General features: G+C 45.9%; 1 protein-coding gene across 2 annotated transcripts in view; it reads right to left on the bottom strand.

Annotated features, from left to right (window-relative positions):
- Positions 1 to 266: 266 nt before the first annotated feature.
- Positions 267 to 14,427, bottom strand: part of LOC144805914 (uncharacterized) — a 294,406-nt gene continuing 280,245 nt past the window's right edge. For both annotated transcript variants that reach the window (XM_078672384.1, XM_078672385.1), the window contains 2 exons: positions 6,621 to 6,692; positions 267 to 4,533 (listed from right to left, as the gene is read on the bottom strand). In XM_078672384.1, coding sequence (XP_078528510.1) covers positions 2,025 to 3,422 — 1,398 coding nt within the window. In that variant the 5' untranslated portion in view covers positions 3,423 to 4,533; positions 6,621 to 6,692 and the 3' untranslated portion in view covers positions 267 to 2,024. The remainder of the gene's footprint in view (positions 4,534 to 6,620; positions 6,693 to 14,427) is intronic.

Below are 14,427 nucleotides of genomic sequence, written 5' to 3'. Positions count from 1 at the left end.
CTGCACACCCTTAAATAGATGTGGAGCAAAATGTACAAATGTAACTTACTGAAGCATAAATAGAGCATTAGAAAGTGCAGCATAACCAACCACTGGTAATGCCTTCAAAAACTGCGTATACATTCAAAAGAATGTTACAAAATGACCTATATTTTAAAAATAATTATTGCATGAAAAAATATGTTGACCTTTTAATTAATAGTTATTTTAAAATATTAATATAAATAATTTCAATTAATTCTATACATAACTTTTTGTAAGGCAGTTCCACCTCTGAACAGAGTTGCAAAAGGAAATTTAGTAACTATGAGTACATAAAAAAAGAATGATTTTACTTTAGGGGGGATTTTTCATACAAACCTTTGAAAAAAGATGTTTAAAATGAATTAACTTTCAAGTTAATAGTGTTGCATCATTTGTATTTGTTATAAAGTAAATTTACATTCATATTTAACATACAAATATTTTATTTTTTTCAAGTTTGATAAACTTGTATAATGTTCCCTACATTTTTTACACAGGGAGCGCTTCACCCAAGTTGAATATATATAAAGTTATATTTTTTCTAAAGCCTAAATTAAAAGTAAGCAACATTTTTATTATGTATTTATAATTATTCATTGTGAGGTAGAGAATTAATTGTAACAAGTGTAATTAAACCTTACTAAAAATGAATGTTATATCTGAGATATTTTTTGCCATTGAATTTTTTATTTTTTATTTTTAACTAGTTGCAGTTCCAGTGGATGGCCATGTGTGACATTGGACTTACTCCGGCTCTGAGCAGGAGTACATTTATGACTCTTTAGGTACATTACTCCCTAGTGAGTGACTGTCCTTCCCTAAACCCCTCCCTATACTCCTCTTTACTCCTGCCTTACCCCTCCCCTTTATTCATAATTATTTCACATTTCAAAGCCACTTCCCTCTGTCACTCCCACATTTACTACTAAAACTATAGTAACTTGTGCGGAAACTCTGCAGTCAAGGCAGATAACTCCACAAAGAAAAAGATAGGAGAGGCAGAACGACTGCACGTAGTTTGTGAATCGCATTTTCTTGTATTGTAGTCGTCCTATAGTAGTTTCTGAATAGGCCTGATTATCTGTGAGACTCTCTTGGGTGTATCTGATGTGATTGTAAAGCTTGTGAAACTGTCCTCAGCAGATGGGAAGCAGGTTCCATTAGTAGCAAAAAGAACATGGAAAGAGGCAGCCAAAGTGGATCTTTGTAATATGAGGCTGTGTCCCATTGGAACAGAAGTCATTAGAACTATTTAGGGTGGTGCCAAGAATGGTTTGCATATGGTTGGCCTTGTCTTTAGTGGCACAGAGACTGGAGAATGATGTGGCGGGATGTTGCAGAGATTAACTACCAGTCCATCCATCACCTTTAGCTTTTCTCAATGATCAGCCCTATGTGGCACAGAACAGATGTTGGTCCCATAGAGACCTATGACACAGGGACTCCTGCTGCAGCCCCCTGGTGAGGCTCATTAATGCTGGAAACAGTTTGAGGTTACATTCATTCCTGAATCTAGCAGCGTGGCCTCAAAGTTCAGGATCAAATGGCCTTTGTGGGTCAGAGCTCTGCTTATAAACACTCAGGGACCAAAACACACTGAATGTTTACAAAGGAATGAGTTTAATTCAAGCATTTCCATCCCTCGCTGTGTGTTTTTCCCAGTAGACGGTTTGTTGGACAATCAATGGAGCGGTGTCTTTGTGGCTGCTTCATGTAAATGTTTTGTGATGCTGAAAGCTCCTCCTCAGGGTTCACAGTGAGCACCTTTTATTCTCCCACATTGTCTCTCTTATGTAGAAAGATTACAGTTACAACTGAAGTTTTTGTCACATTGAGAGCACGGGTCATTTCTTTTCTCATTGTGTGTTCTCTCTTGTTCAATGAAATTGAATCTCCAGCTGACGCTTCCCAGGCATTCAGAACAATGACAAGGTTTTTTCCAGGTAAGTTCTCGCAGGTTGAGTGAGACAAGATTTCCGACTTTTTCAGCATTCAGAGAGCTAATCAGGTTTTTTCCCAGTGTGAGTTCCCTCGTGGTGAGTGAAAGTTATTTTATGACTGAAGCTTTTCCAGGATTCAGAACACTGATACGGTTTGAGCCCAGTGTGGGTTCTCTCATGTACAGTAAGGTTGGATTTTTGCCTGAAGCTTTTACAGCATTCCGAGCACTGATACAGTTTATACCGAGTGTGGGTTCTTCCATGTGAAGTGAGATTGGATTTGGTTCTGAAGCTTTTACAGCATTCAGAGCACTGATACGGTTTGAGCCCAGTATGGATTCTCTGATGTTGAGTTAAACTGGATTTGTAATAGAAACTGTCTTGGCATTCAGAGCACTGATACGGTTTATACCCAGTGTGGGCTCTTTCATGTACAGTAAGGCTGGATTTATGACTGAAGCTTTTCCAGCATTCAGAGCACTGATAAGGTTTTTGTTCAGTGTGAGTTTGCTGATGTTGAATCAGACCGCCACGAAAACTGAAGCTTTTTTGGCACGTGGAGCACTGATATGGTTTTTGTCCAGTGTGAGTTCTTTCATGTAAAGTGAGATTGGATTTGGTACTGAAGCTTTTACAGCATTCAGAGCACTGATATGGTTTTTGTCCTGTGTGAGTTCTTTCATGCAAAGTGAGATTGGATTTGGTACTGAAGCTTTTACAGCATTCAGAGCACTGATAAGGTTTTTGTTCAGTGTGAGTTCGCTGATGTCGAATCAGACTGCCACGAAAACTGAAGCTTTTTTGGCACGTCGAGCACTGATATGGTTTTTGTCCAGTGTGAGTTTTTTCATGTAAAGTGAGATTGGAGTTGGTACTGAAGCTTTTACAGCATTCAGAGCACTGATACTGATTTTGTCCAGTGTGGGTTCCTTCATGTAAAGTGAGACTGGATTTGCGAGTGAAACTTTTGCAGCATTCAGAGCACTGATAAGGTTTTTGTCCAGTGTGAGTTCTTTCATGTAAAGTGAGATTGGATTTGGTACTGAAGCTTTTATAGCATTCAGAGCACTGATACGGTTTTTGTCCAGTGTGAGTTCTTTCATGTAAAGTGAGATTGGATTTGGTACTGAAGCTTTTACAGCATTCAGAGCACTGATACGGTTTTTGTCCAGTGTGAGTTCTTTCATGTAAAGTGAGATTGGATTTGGTACTGAAGCTTTTACAGCATTCAGAGCACTGATACGGTTTATGCCCAGTGTGGGTTCTTTCATGTACAGTAAGGTTGTATTTGCGAGTGAAGCCATCCTGGCATTCTGCACACTGATAGGGTTTTCGTCCAGAGCTAGTTTTCTCATGTTTAGTGAGGTGGGATTGATGACTAAAGCTGTTCTCACAGTCATTGCTCTTATTCGAGTAGTTTGTTTCTCCAAGTTGGGTTTGTTCCTGGATACATGCCATCTTAAGACTGACTCTGATTTCTGATCATGTACTTGTTTGTTACAACTCAGCATTAACTTCTAAAATACATTTCAGATGCTCTTCTTAACATATGTATTTAACTAATTATAGTTTTTTCCTGGAGATCATTTTCCTACCTTTAAAGGCACCGATCTAACTTGTCTTATAAACTTTCACTGAGGAGCCCCTTGTAATAATTAAGAGGCCCCTCATGGATTCATTTTCTCCAAGTTATGCCCGGGTGAATTCTATCTAGTTTAATTAGTCTCATTTAGTTATTCTAGTTTATCACATTTGATTTAGGAGTTTTAAAGGCACTGATAAGGTCTTTGGGCTTTAGTGTTTGCCTGTTAAGTATGTTTGTTCATACAAGTAATGGCAGGTAATTAGGGCATGCCAGGGTGGTTTATGAATTATCAATAGTGTAACACTGGCCTCTTTTATACTTTCTGTGCCAGTATATGCTTTTTTTGTTCAGTGGTTAAGACAGGTACATTATCCACTTTGGAAGTTACAGGACAATTTGAAACTACTCGCATCAACCCAAGAGACAGAGTTGGTGGGGGAAAATCTTCCTATATTGGAAATGATAATCCGGCATCTTTGCAGAAACAATATCTAAGAAAGAGCATTTACAATTTGTTTCTTTTAAACAATCTTTAATCTCCTCTGAATCACAGGAGACGGAGTCAAAACCTTGCACTTGTAAATCGGGGATATTAGTCTTTTTGACAGTTCTGTCACATCACAACACGTCTACGGATGCTAATCTGTTGGGGAGGGTTTAAGTCTCCAATGCATTTCTCATAAACCATCAAACAGAATTTACAACACTGAGTTTTCTCAAGTGCTCTGTGTGGGTATCAGTTGTGGCCAATGTTCTCCTTACTCTCAGTTACTGACATTTGGTAAACATTTATGATCATTTTCCTTTAGGGATTTGACAACTTTCACATTCACCAGTTTCTTCCGCTCCAACATCCTCACCATTCCTGGCACATACAATGTGCTTCTTCTCTAGAGCTCGAGAATGTTTTAACTTTCCTTGAAATAATCCTTTTCGTTGTGTTTCACTAAATTTAAACCTTTTTTCTGTTCATGTTTCTGTCACCTGTAGAAATGGAGTCAAAAATTGTAAATGAACACAAAGACAAAATATTTGTGACTTTATACTGTGCACAAAGAAAGCATTAACAAAAACAAGATAGGAAATCAGTTTGAGTTGCATTTCTGATAGTGGTGAAACAGTGGTGAAACAGTGTTCAATCACTGTCCAATGTATCTCGTTCACACAGTGTTGTGCCTCAAGGAAATGTGACGCCATTTTTGTGGTCTGTTTTTTGCACCTTACATTGCTTTTATGTTCGTTAATCCTGGTTTTGACAGCACGTGTAGTCATCCCCACATACTCCTTCCAACAAGGACATGTGATCAGATACACGACATTCCTGCTGTTACAGTTTGTAAAAGCCCGTTGGTCCCATTTTGTGCCATTTTGGAACTCGAGAGTGAGACTTTTCAGTATTCTGACAAGCGGCAATCTAAAATTGGAAAAACCCCTGTTTGCCCATAGGAGAGGTAGAAACCTAAAGGATATCTTGGTACATACCAGACCCTGTACCCAGGTGACCCAACAAACGAGACTGCAAGGTCTACATGGGCACCACCCATGCGGTAACTGCAATAACTGTCACCTAACAGAAAAAGGGCCACATCCATCTTTGGGCATTTTCCGGTTTCAATTAAGGGTCAATCAACTACTTGTGGCGATACTATAAAACGGGACAACCTCTTAGCGGATCGACACTTCGTCGGAGCCGCGTTGAGGGGAGGAAGCCAAACAGGCACTGCTGTTACCGTGAGTGTGTGTGTACGTCAGAGGTATTTTTCTGCCAAGATCTGGGTCTACTGTCTCTGATCCTAAAACCTGATTGCTTAAACATCTTATAGGTTGCCACAGTGGGCACGACAGGAGACCCCCAATACCACGCATCAGGCTCATGAGGCTACTAGACCTGTTATCATAAGTAAGCTACATACTTCCTTACAGAATGCCTTCAATTCCTTTTTCCATAGTATGGAACCAGATGATGATCTTCAGACAACGTTTAATGTGTGTCCCTGTCTATGTGTTTGTTCATATTTTTACTCTTATAGGGTTCCTGGACCGCATTTTGGTTCCTTGTTTCCCTGCTGTGTAATTACACTTTTTTTGAACATATTCTACATCTTGGTTTATTGTGACCTTTTGTTCATTTACAGGTTCAAAACACGCCAATTGGGCGCAACGAACTTTAATAAAAGAGATAGGTAAATTTTCACCTAAGTTTATTTTTGTAGAGCACACTTTTACATCTACATCCATGTGAGTAAGGTGAGGATACCTAGTGCACATCCTTGTCCTGAAGAAGGAGTTTTTACTCTGAAACATGTCGACGACGCACTTGTGAGGTTATCTTACCCTAATTAACAAAGACAAACCTCCCTTGCACTTTTTAACGATACCAGCCGGGGACTGAATAAAGTTTTTTAGAAACCCATGAGCCAGGTATTTTTTAATATTTCACTTTTCACCCCACCACTCACATTATATCACCCTCACACACACCAACACATAGTTCACTCATAAGTGCTCCTACGTAGTCGTGAGTCGCAGCACGCCGCATTCCGTAGAGGTTTGCGAAGACCCCAATGATGAAGCATGACACCAAGGGGCCTTTTGGTGTGTGAGGGGTATTTAAACAACACTGGTTGCTCCCCACCACTGTAGGGGTCACCAAACCCATCTTAGTGGATTCCTTTTGTTTATGCATTTTGCTTGTAGTAGACAGGACAAAAAAGGGAAGGATGGGAGGACGCCAAGAGATGGAAGTTAGATCCAGAGAGAAAATACGCAGAAAGAACAGACAGAGGGAGGATGGTATCATGTGGTCTGGAAGAGGAGACAGATGTGCCAATTGTTAAGGAACTGGTGGGTAAAACTGACCTAAAATGAACTGGACCTGCACTACACCCAAGCATGTACCAGGAGGAATGTGGATCCATCAGGTGATTATCAGAAGTTTGATAACAACAAGAATAGTGCACAGAGGGAGTCAAATGTTGAAGCTGAAGAGACAAAAAAAACAGAGATCAAGAAAGGGAATAGAGAAAGAAGAAACAGGGGAAAAGGAAACGTAGAGTTATAGGAATCCTTACCTGACAGTTATATTATATTTTGTTCTTCCGAGGGTGGCACCCACGCTGCACTGCCTGCTCATCCCAGAATACCTTGAAAGGAAGTAAAGAAATGGTTTTGCATCAGACGACAATCACACTTCATCCCATTTTACAAATAACCGTCCTGAATTTACAAAACAAAAGAATCTCTTGTTCTCTGGATGCCATTGTCAAGCAACTCTGGTTATGAATACATATTTTTTTTTTGGGTTCAAGAGCCATGATCCTTTGCTGGAAAAGGTCTCTGTGAATATAGAGTGAACCCACAGTCTCAGAGAACAAACCCTCACAACCCGGTCCACGTCTTCATAACCCCCATCTTTCCATTTACAGACCATGAAACTTGCAAATCAAAACAATCTGGTTTACAAAGGTATGTTAAAGTCCTTGTACATAATTCTGCCCACCATTCATAAATCAGTGAACCAGACTCTTAGATTTAAACAAACCATGCTCTCTGGGCAACAGTAATTCAAGCTCAAGCTGATGCAGAGTTTGAATGCTGAGCAATGGAAGCAACAAAGCATCAACGTGTTGGTGCTTTTTATCTATAACTTATCTGAAGGGATGATGCGGGGGGTCAGCATAAATAAATCCTTCACGAGACAAAACTTGGAACATTGAAATGTTGAGACCTCCATTGAAGACAATGGAGCAGCAGCAGCCTATTCAACCTGATATAGGCCCGCTGCTCTCAACATTACAATGTCCTTATACACAGCCTCTGCCTCTCTGAAATATATGGTTTGGGCAGGAGAAGGCAGAAGATAGAGCCTGCAGCGGGGCACACAGGAGCCTCCCCCCTTCCTCCTCTCATAGCTCGTAGTGTCACTGGTATCTAAGAAGGAAGAGGGGGGGGGTTCTGCTCATCTCCTGCATCTCCCCGGCTCAACTGAATGATGAAAACAGTTTAGCCGAGCCCAGGCAGAACCAGGGTCTGACTTCAGCCTCCTTTCACAACTATTGCTGTGACTGTTCAACATTTCACCCCTGTGGTCCTGCATGCGGCTGTTAACTGTTTCACATTCACAGCAACAACTGTGAAACAAAGGTTTCGGAGTACCGGAGGTGTTCCGACCCCCTCGGTCTCTGGGACACCGTTGTTTTATTAATTAACACATTATGCCCTCATGGGGCAAACAGTGTAATGACCTTATAGTCAGCCGTAGCAGGCAAAACTGCTCATTAAAGGACCGTTCCCTTGGTAAAGGCACTTGCATTTAGCTTTGGAGTTACAACAAGCAGTAAGGTCATATTAAAGATTTAAAGTAATGGTTACTTAGTCAGAGAAATAATCATCTTAATATTTGCAGACTCTGATATAACTCAAGATGTAAAGTCAATAGGCAGACCACCACAACAAATGTGTGCTAAGAAATAAGAAAACCTTTTTCTATAATATCAAATAGCAAACTGACATAGAATCTGCTTAGTTCAAAATCAAGGAAAAGTTCTTACGTACAAAATCAGTAAGAGGACTGACATGTAGTCTGCATTTTGGAAAAGGGTAAAATAAAACAATTGCAACAAATATCCCAAAACAGTACATTTTATAAGTTTTTAGACAGAGAGAACACATTATTGACATGGTTCATGATGAGGTAAAAATGACAACAACTAATGAATGTTCATGAAAACATAGCACAACAAAATGTAATTTAATAAAACACACCTACAAAATGAATAATTAATTATGACTCTTCACCTTAAAGCAGGAGATTGGCATTGGATCTTGCATGTTCTACCAACCAATACAGCAACATGGGACAACACTAGTATTAATTCTTCTCAGGTCCTTTACTATCCTCCTTTTTCTACCTGTTTATTTAATTCCCGTGATAGTAGAGTTACATGGGCTCCATATCTCTTCTTTTAGAATGCTTTGCTTAAAAATGTTATCAATGACAGGTATATGCCCTCCTCTGCTTCACGTGTATGGTTGTACTGAGGAGTGTGTGGACACACTGCATTCGGTTTCACTGCGATTTAAGCTGGCTCTGCACTTTCAATCAATTCACATTTTTTTCCTGTAAAATTCCAAGCCTCTTGATTTACTGTCTAAATCTGGAGGTAAATACTCTTATGTAAAGCCTGGAAACAAATTAACTCTTGAGTTGCCGAATGTAATTTAGAGCCTTCACGTTGTGTTTGAATACCAAACACCATCCGGTGTACAGTAAATTGCTCAAGTCAATTTACACGGTTATTCCCTAACAAGTTTCTGGCCATTCATCATTGACCCAATTTGTACGGGAACATTTGCTGACAGCTCATCAGTTGTTTATTAGAAATGCAACTTGGACTCCTTTCCCAAGAGGGATGGGTTGGGAGCTCCTGTCAGTCTGACTGTGGAACGGGTAGCACATTTAATGATTAAAAGTGATGCTGGGCGTGGCTTGGCGGCGGCTGTAATGGCCGCCTGATCCCGGAGCTCCGCCGGCCCGAGCCCTCAGCCTCGATCCAGCTGGACATAATCCGCTGCTTCGCGCGGATGACCAGTGTCCACAAGTTCCCCTGACCCCGCCGCGCACAGCGGTCTGCCTCCGGCTCCTCTACGTCTCGCCGGCACCGAGATATGGCTCCCGCCAGAGCGGGCCGGGAGAGGCCCCGGAACGTGCCTGCATCGCGGCCGGCGTGCCGCGCAACGAGAGGCCCCGGCTTGAGGCCTAGTCTTGGTGGGGACGAACTTAGCCCTGCGGCGGGCGCCCGGCCTCTGCTTCACGGAGCGCGCTGGGGGGAGGCCGCATGGGCCGCAGACCTTCAGCCCGGAGCCGATAAGACCCCTGGCTGGACACTCTTGCCACGTGAGGGGGCGGCGTGCAGGGAACTGCGGCCCCAGCTTGCGGCCAGTCTACCAGTGGCCGACTTCGCCCACCGGGGCGCGCCCGACATCCTTCACGTGGCGCCCTGTAAGGGCAGGACATTTTGGGCCGAGGGGCCCCCGGTGAAGTGTCGGCGGACCTGAGACTGCGGCGCATGGGCCTGAGGAGGTGGCGGAGGCCTGGTGCAGCGCCAGAGATACTGTGTAAGTGGCGAGCTGGCCTGGGGGAGTGACTGGGACCCTGCGGAGCCCCGGCCCGATGATCGTGTTGCCTCTGCCGCGGCAGTGGTGGTTCCGCCTCTGCCTGTGGTCCACTGAGGTGCCATATGGCTGGGTAGTATGGCCCCTGGTGTCCACGCCGATCGCCTCACACTGCCTGAACTTTGAGGCGCTCCCTAATACCACTGACCTATTCTATCCGCCCTGGTGATCCTCTCCTGACCGTCGGCCCAGTTGGGGGGCTAGAAACTGGAGGGACGAGCACAGAGTGCTTCCATTTTACCAGCTATTGCATTGCGTGCCGGCGACCCACTGTGACGACAGAACACCGCCCCGGCCCACGGGTCTGCTTCTCGATGCCAGCTTCAACATGAGGCCTAAGCAGGGTCCGCCCGCACAATCGAACAATCTCGATAAATACACAGTACAGAGGGGTACGCCGTGGACCGAGGTACCGGCGAGCGGCCAGCAGAGTCCAAAGGAACCATCGCTGGCCAGTATTATGATGGCTATTCAGGCACTGGGCACCACCCTTGAAACTAAAATCGACAAGATGGCCATAGAGGTGAACCTTCTCCGGACTGACCTCAATGAAACCTCGGAAAAGACAAAGGCTAATGAGACCGACATTGCGGACCTGCGGGCGTCTACGAAGCATCTGGAAAAGAGAGTCAATGATTTGGTCCATCAACACCGTCAGATGACGATACGACTGGACGACCAGGAAGGGAGGGCCAGAAGAAGTAACGTACGCCTGGTTGGAGTTCCGGAGGACCTCGAGGGGCCCAGTGTGGAGCTGTTCGTTGAGGATTTAATCCTTAAGCACCTCAAGCCAAAACGTTTGTCTAAAATCTTTACCGTCGAGCGCGCGCACCGGGCGCCCATCCCCAAACCTAAACCGGGAGCGCCACTGAGGAAAATTATTGCTAAAATCCTCAACTACAGAGACAGAGACGCTGTCCTTCAGGCGTCCAGACAATCTGGGGATCTACTCTACGAGAACGCCGTAATTCGATTCTTTCCCGACTTCACCCTCCAGGTCCAGCGCGAGAGGAGGTCTTTTGCGGGTGTGAAAGGGGCACTCCGAGAAAAAGGTATCAAATACATGATGTTCTTCCCCGCCAAACTCAAGGTTCTCATGGGAGGAAAGTCCTTTTTCTTCATGTCGCCATCGGAGGTGCAGGAATGGATCGACAAGGAGGTGGCCGTGACGGGCGAGGGTGCGGAGGCCCAGAACTGGAGAGACACTCAGACCGCATCTCTGGGCTCAGCGGCCGGGGGATCTAAACGAGATGGCCAAAGTCAACGCTCCTGGAGATCCCGCTCCGCAAGTCCGACCTGAACGACACAGCAGAGGGACGCCCGAAGACGGCCTTCGCGAGACTCACAGAGCCGATAAGTGTCACTTTAATGTATTGATCTGTTGCCTTTGACTCTTAGATTCTGACCCAGGGGGTTAGTTGCCCATATGACATCATAACCAAACATAGACACTGGAATTCCGAGTTGCAGGACTTATGAACTACCTCACTTCGAGGTTGGGGGGGGCACGGGTGGCGGGTGTGGCCGGGCCAATGCACGCTTCACGTGACAGGTCCATCTGAGGGGAGGGTGGATTGTTCATTGTTGGAGGTTCCTCTTTGGGGAGTGTCTCTGGGCGAAAGGCACTCTGCTAATTGGGGATGTGGGTAGTTTTAAACCCGCAGACCAGGGCGGCAGGGAGGGGGGATGGTGCTCTGGGTGTTGGGGATGTGGGTGGGAAGGGCTGGGGGGGTCGGGAACAGTTTGGTAACGCTGGGCTCCACCAATGCTGTAATGATCAATGTTTGTATTGAACATGAATGTTGGGGAGGTAGCTGGGAGGGTGGGGGAGTTGGGAAGGTTTTACGATCATGTGTAGTTCGCAATGTCATAATCGACCCGGGCGCCAGAATGCAGGAACAAGTCATGTCACACAGCAACGGTTATAGCTAGGAGATGGGAAAAAAGCCTCAAAGTTCTGAGCTGGAACGTCAACGGGCTAGGAGACAGACTCAAGCGCACCATAGTCCTGAGATTCATTAAAAGGTACCAGCCGGACGCAGTCCTGCTGCAGGAAACACACCTCATGGGGAACACATCCTCAATACGTGGGGGTACACCCTTGCAGCTCACTCCGGCTTCACCTCAGGCTCCAGGGGTGTAGGGATCCTGTTGCGTCGCTCACTGCCCCTTCACATAGATCACACTGAGTCAGACCCTCAGGGCCGCTTTGCAGTGGTGTCCGGCAGATGGGAAGGTTACCACCTGAACCTGCTCTCTGTATACATCCCACCTGGCCTCCAGACTCAAGCATACACAGATCGGGGCAAACTGCTTCTCTCCCTCCCTGATGGTCAATTGGTAATGGGAGGAGATTATAATGCTGTAGTGTCGGGGACCCTGGACAGACACCCCCCCCCGAGACATACCACAGGGGCAGAAGTGGCTGGCGGACTTCTTGGAAGCCTTTGGGCTCACAGACTTCTGGCGGCTACTGCACCCAGCGGATACTCACTTCACCTTCTTTTCCGTGCCACATCGCTCATTCTCCCGCCTTGACTACATCCTCACTCTACTACAACACGACACAACGGTACGAGAAGCCACGCACCTCACCCGTGGCATATCTGACCACTCGCCGGTTATTACCCATATAACGTTCGGGACTCGGCGTGAGTGCTGCGTCGCACCAATAAGCGCTTGGCACTTAAAGAATGAGGAGACTAGTAGGAAGCTATCTAAGTCAATTACCCAATACTTTGACGATAACGTAGGGAAGGTGGATTCCCCTGTCACCCTGTGGGAGGCCATTAAAACCGTGATCAGGGGGGAGGCGTTGTCGGCCATCGCAGGTAAGAGAAAAGATAAAGAATAGCAGGTTGCCGCAGTGGAAGCAGATCTGGCGGTGTTAGAGAGGGAAGCGTGTGAAACTGGGGCGACTGACGTACAACATCGACTGCAGCTAAAAACAACGGAATATAGGGAACTAGTTACACAGGAAGCTAAAACAGCAGCCATACATAAGATGGGAAGGTTATAAGACCAGGGCGACAAAGCTGGGAAACTTATAGCATGGCTCGATAAAAAACAACAGGCCAATAAAGTAGTGCCGGAAATACAAACTGCCTCAGGGACTGTTGTAACTGAACCCCGGGAGATAGTGGCCGAATTTGCATGACACTATAAAGAGGTTTACAGCCGGGAGTCCGACCGCCCAGAGGAGGACTCGGTAGCCCTCCTTACAGATATCCGACTGCCTTGTCTGTCGGAGGAAGACCGAGAAACCCTTGAGAGCCCACTCGAGGTCACTGAGCTTCAACGCGCTATAGCCGACCTCCGCCCGGGAAAAGCCCTGGGACCCAATGGCCTCCCAATAGAGCTCTACAAGCTAAAGCCGGATGCCCTCAGTAACCACCTAAAACACATGTTCGAAAAAAGTAAAGAGGCGGGACTGTTGCCACGAGACCAGCGCCTAGCAACTATAGTGGCAATACCTAAAGAGGGGAAACCTAGAGAGTCCTGTGCCTCATATTGACCAATCTCGCTGCTCAACGCGGAGCCCAAAATGTTGGCCAAAACACTGGCAAATCGACTTCAATCGGTCCTGCCTATCCTGGTCCATCCGGATCAATCAGGGTTCATGCCCCACCGCAACACCGCACTCAACATTTGACGTCTTAATGGGGTACTCGGGCAACGACATAGGTTGCAAGAAGATGCAGTGGTGGTCTCTCTTGACGCCACTATGGCATTTGACACCCTAGAGTGGCCTACATGATCGCGGTACTTCGTAAATTGGGCTTTGGGCCGAATTTTATATCCTGGATCCGTCTCCTTAACACTGAACCGCTAGCCCAGGTGGTGGTAAATGGTAAGGCGTCCGAGGTCTTCACCCTTGAGAGAGGGACTAGACAGGGCTGCCCTCTCTCTCCCCTCCTATTCGCGCTTTCCCTTGAACCACTCGCGGCCTGGATAAGGCAGGACGTCTACCTCAAAGGGATAGCATGGACGGAGGGATGGGAGGACAAGATCTCCCTATACGCTGACGATATCCTTCTGTACCTCTCCAGACCGCGTAGATCTGTCATGGCGGCGCTTGATATCTTCACGAGCTTCGGACGAAACTCCGGATTTCGGATAAACTTGAGAAAATCCCACCTTTACGTACTCCACGGGGACCCCCCAAGGCTCCCTGCCACTTGTCCCATAACAATGGTGGAGGACGGCTTCAAATATCTAGGAGTCTTTGTCTCCACAGACAAGACTCTACTGTACGAAAGAAATCTACTGACACCTCTAAGACGGCTCCAACGCGACGTTAAATCCTGGCGGCAACTTCCATTGTCATTGCTGGGCCGAGCGGCCCTTTTTAAAATGATGGCGCTGCCAAGATTTCTCTACGCTTTAAAGAACTATCCAGACCTAGTACCCAACTCGTATTTTGTAGCAGTTGAAGCGGCGCAGCGTGACCGCCTATGGGCAGGGGCGCCTAGAATCGCATTGCGCAAACTCACACTGGGGTGGTACGACGGTGGAATCGCCCTCCCTGACATCCGCAAATATTACTGGGCCGCCCACCTCTCAGCGATCAACCAAGGTACATACAGTGACGGGAACGACCCCGGGTACGGGATGGACAGATGGCTACTTCCTGGGGGGAATTATGAGGTCGCACTCTACTCCAAGCCGGGTAAACACCAACTCACAGGACCAACTAAACACTCA

Source organism: Lissotriton helveticus (assembly GCF_964261635.1).
Source record: "Lissotriton helveticus chromosome 1_1 unlocalized genomic scaffold, aLisHel1.1 SUPER_1_unloc_32, whole genome shotgun sequence".
Lineage (NCBI taxonomy): Eukaryota > Metazoa > Chordata > Amphibia > Caudata > Salamandridae > Lissotriton > Lissotriton helveticus.
This window is presented reverse-complemented; position numbering and strand designations above follow the sequence as displayed.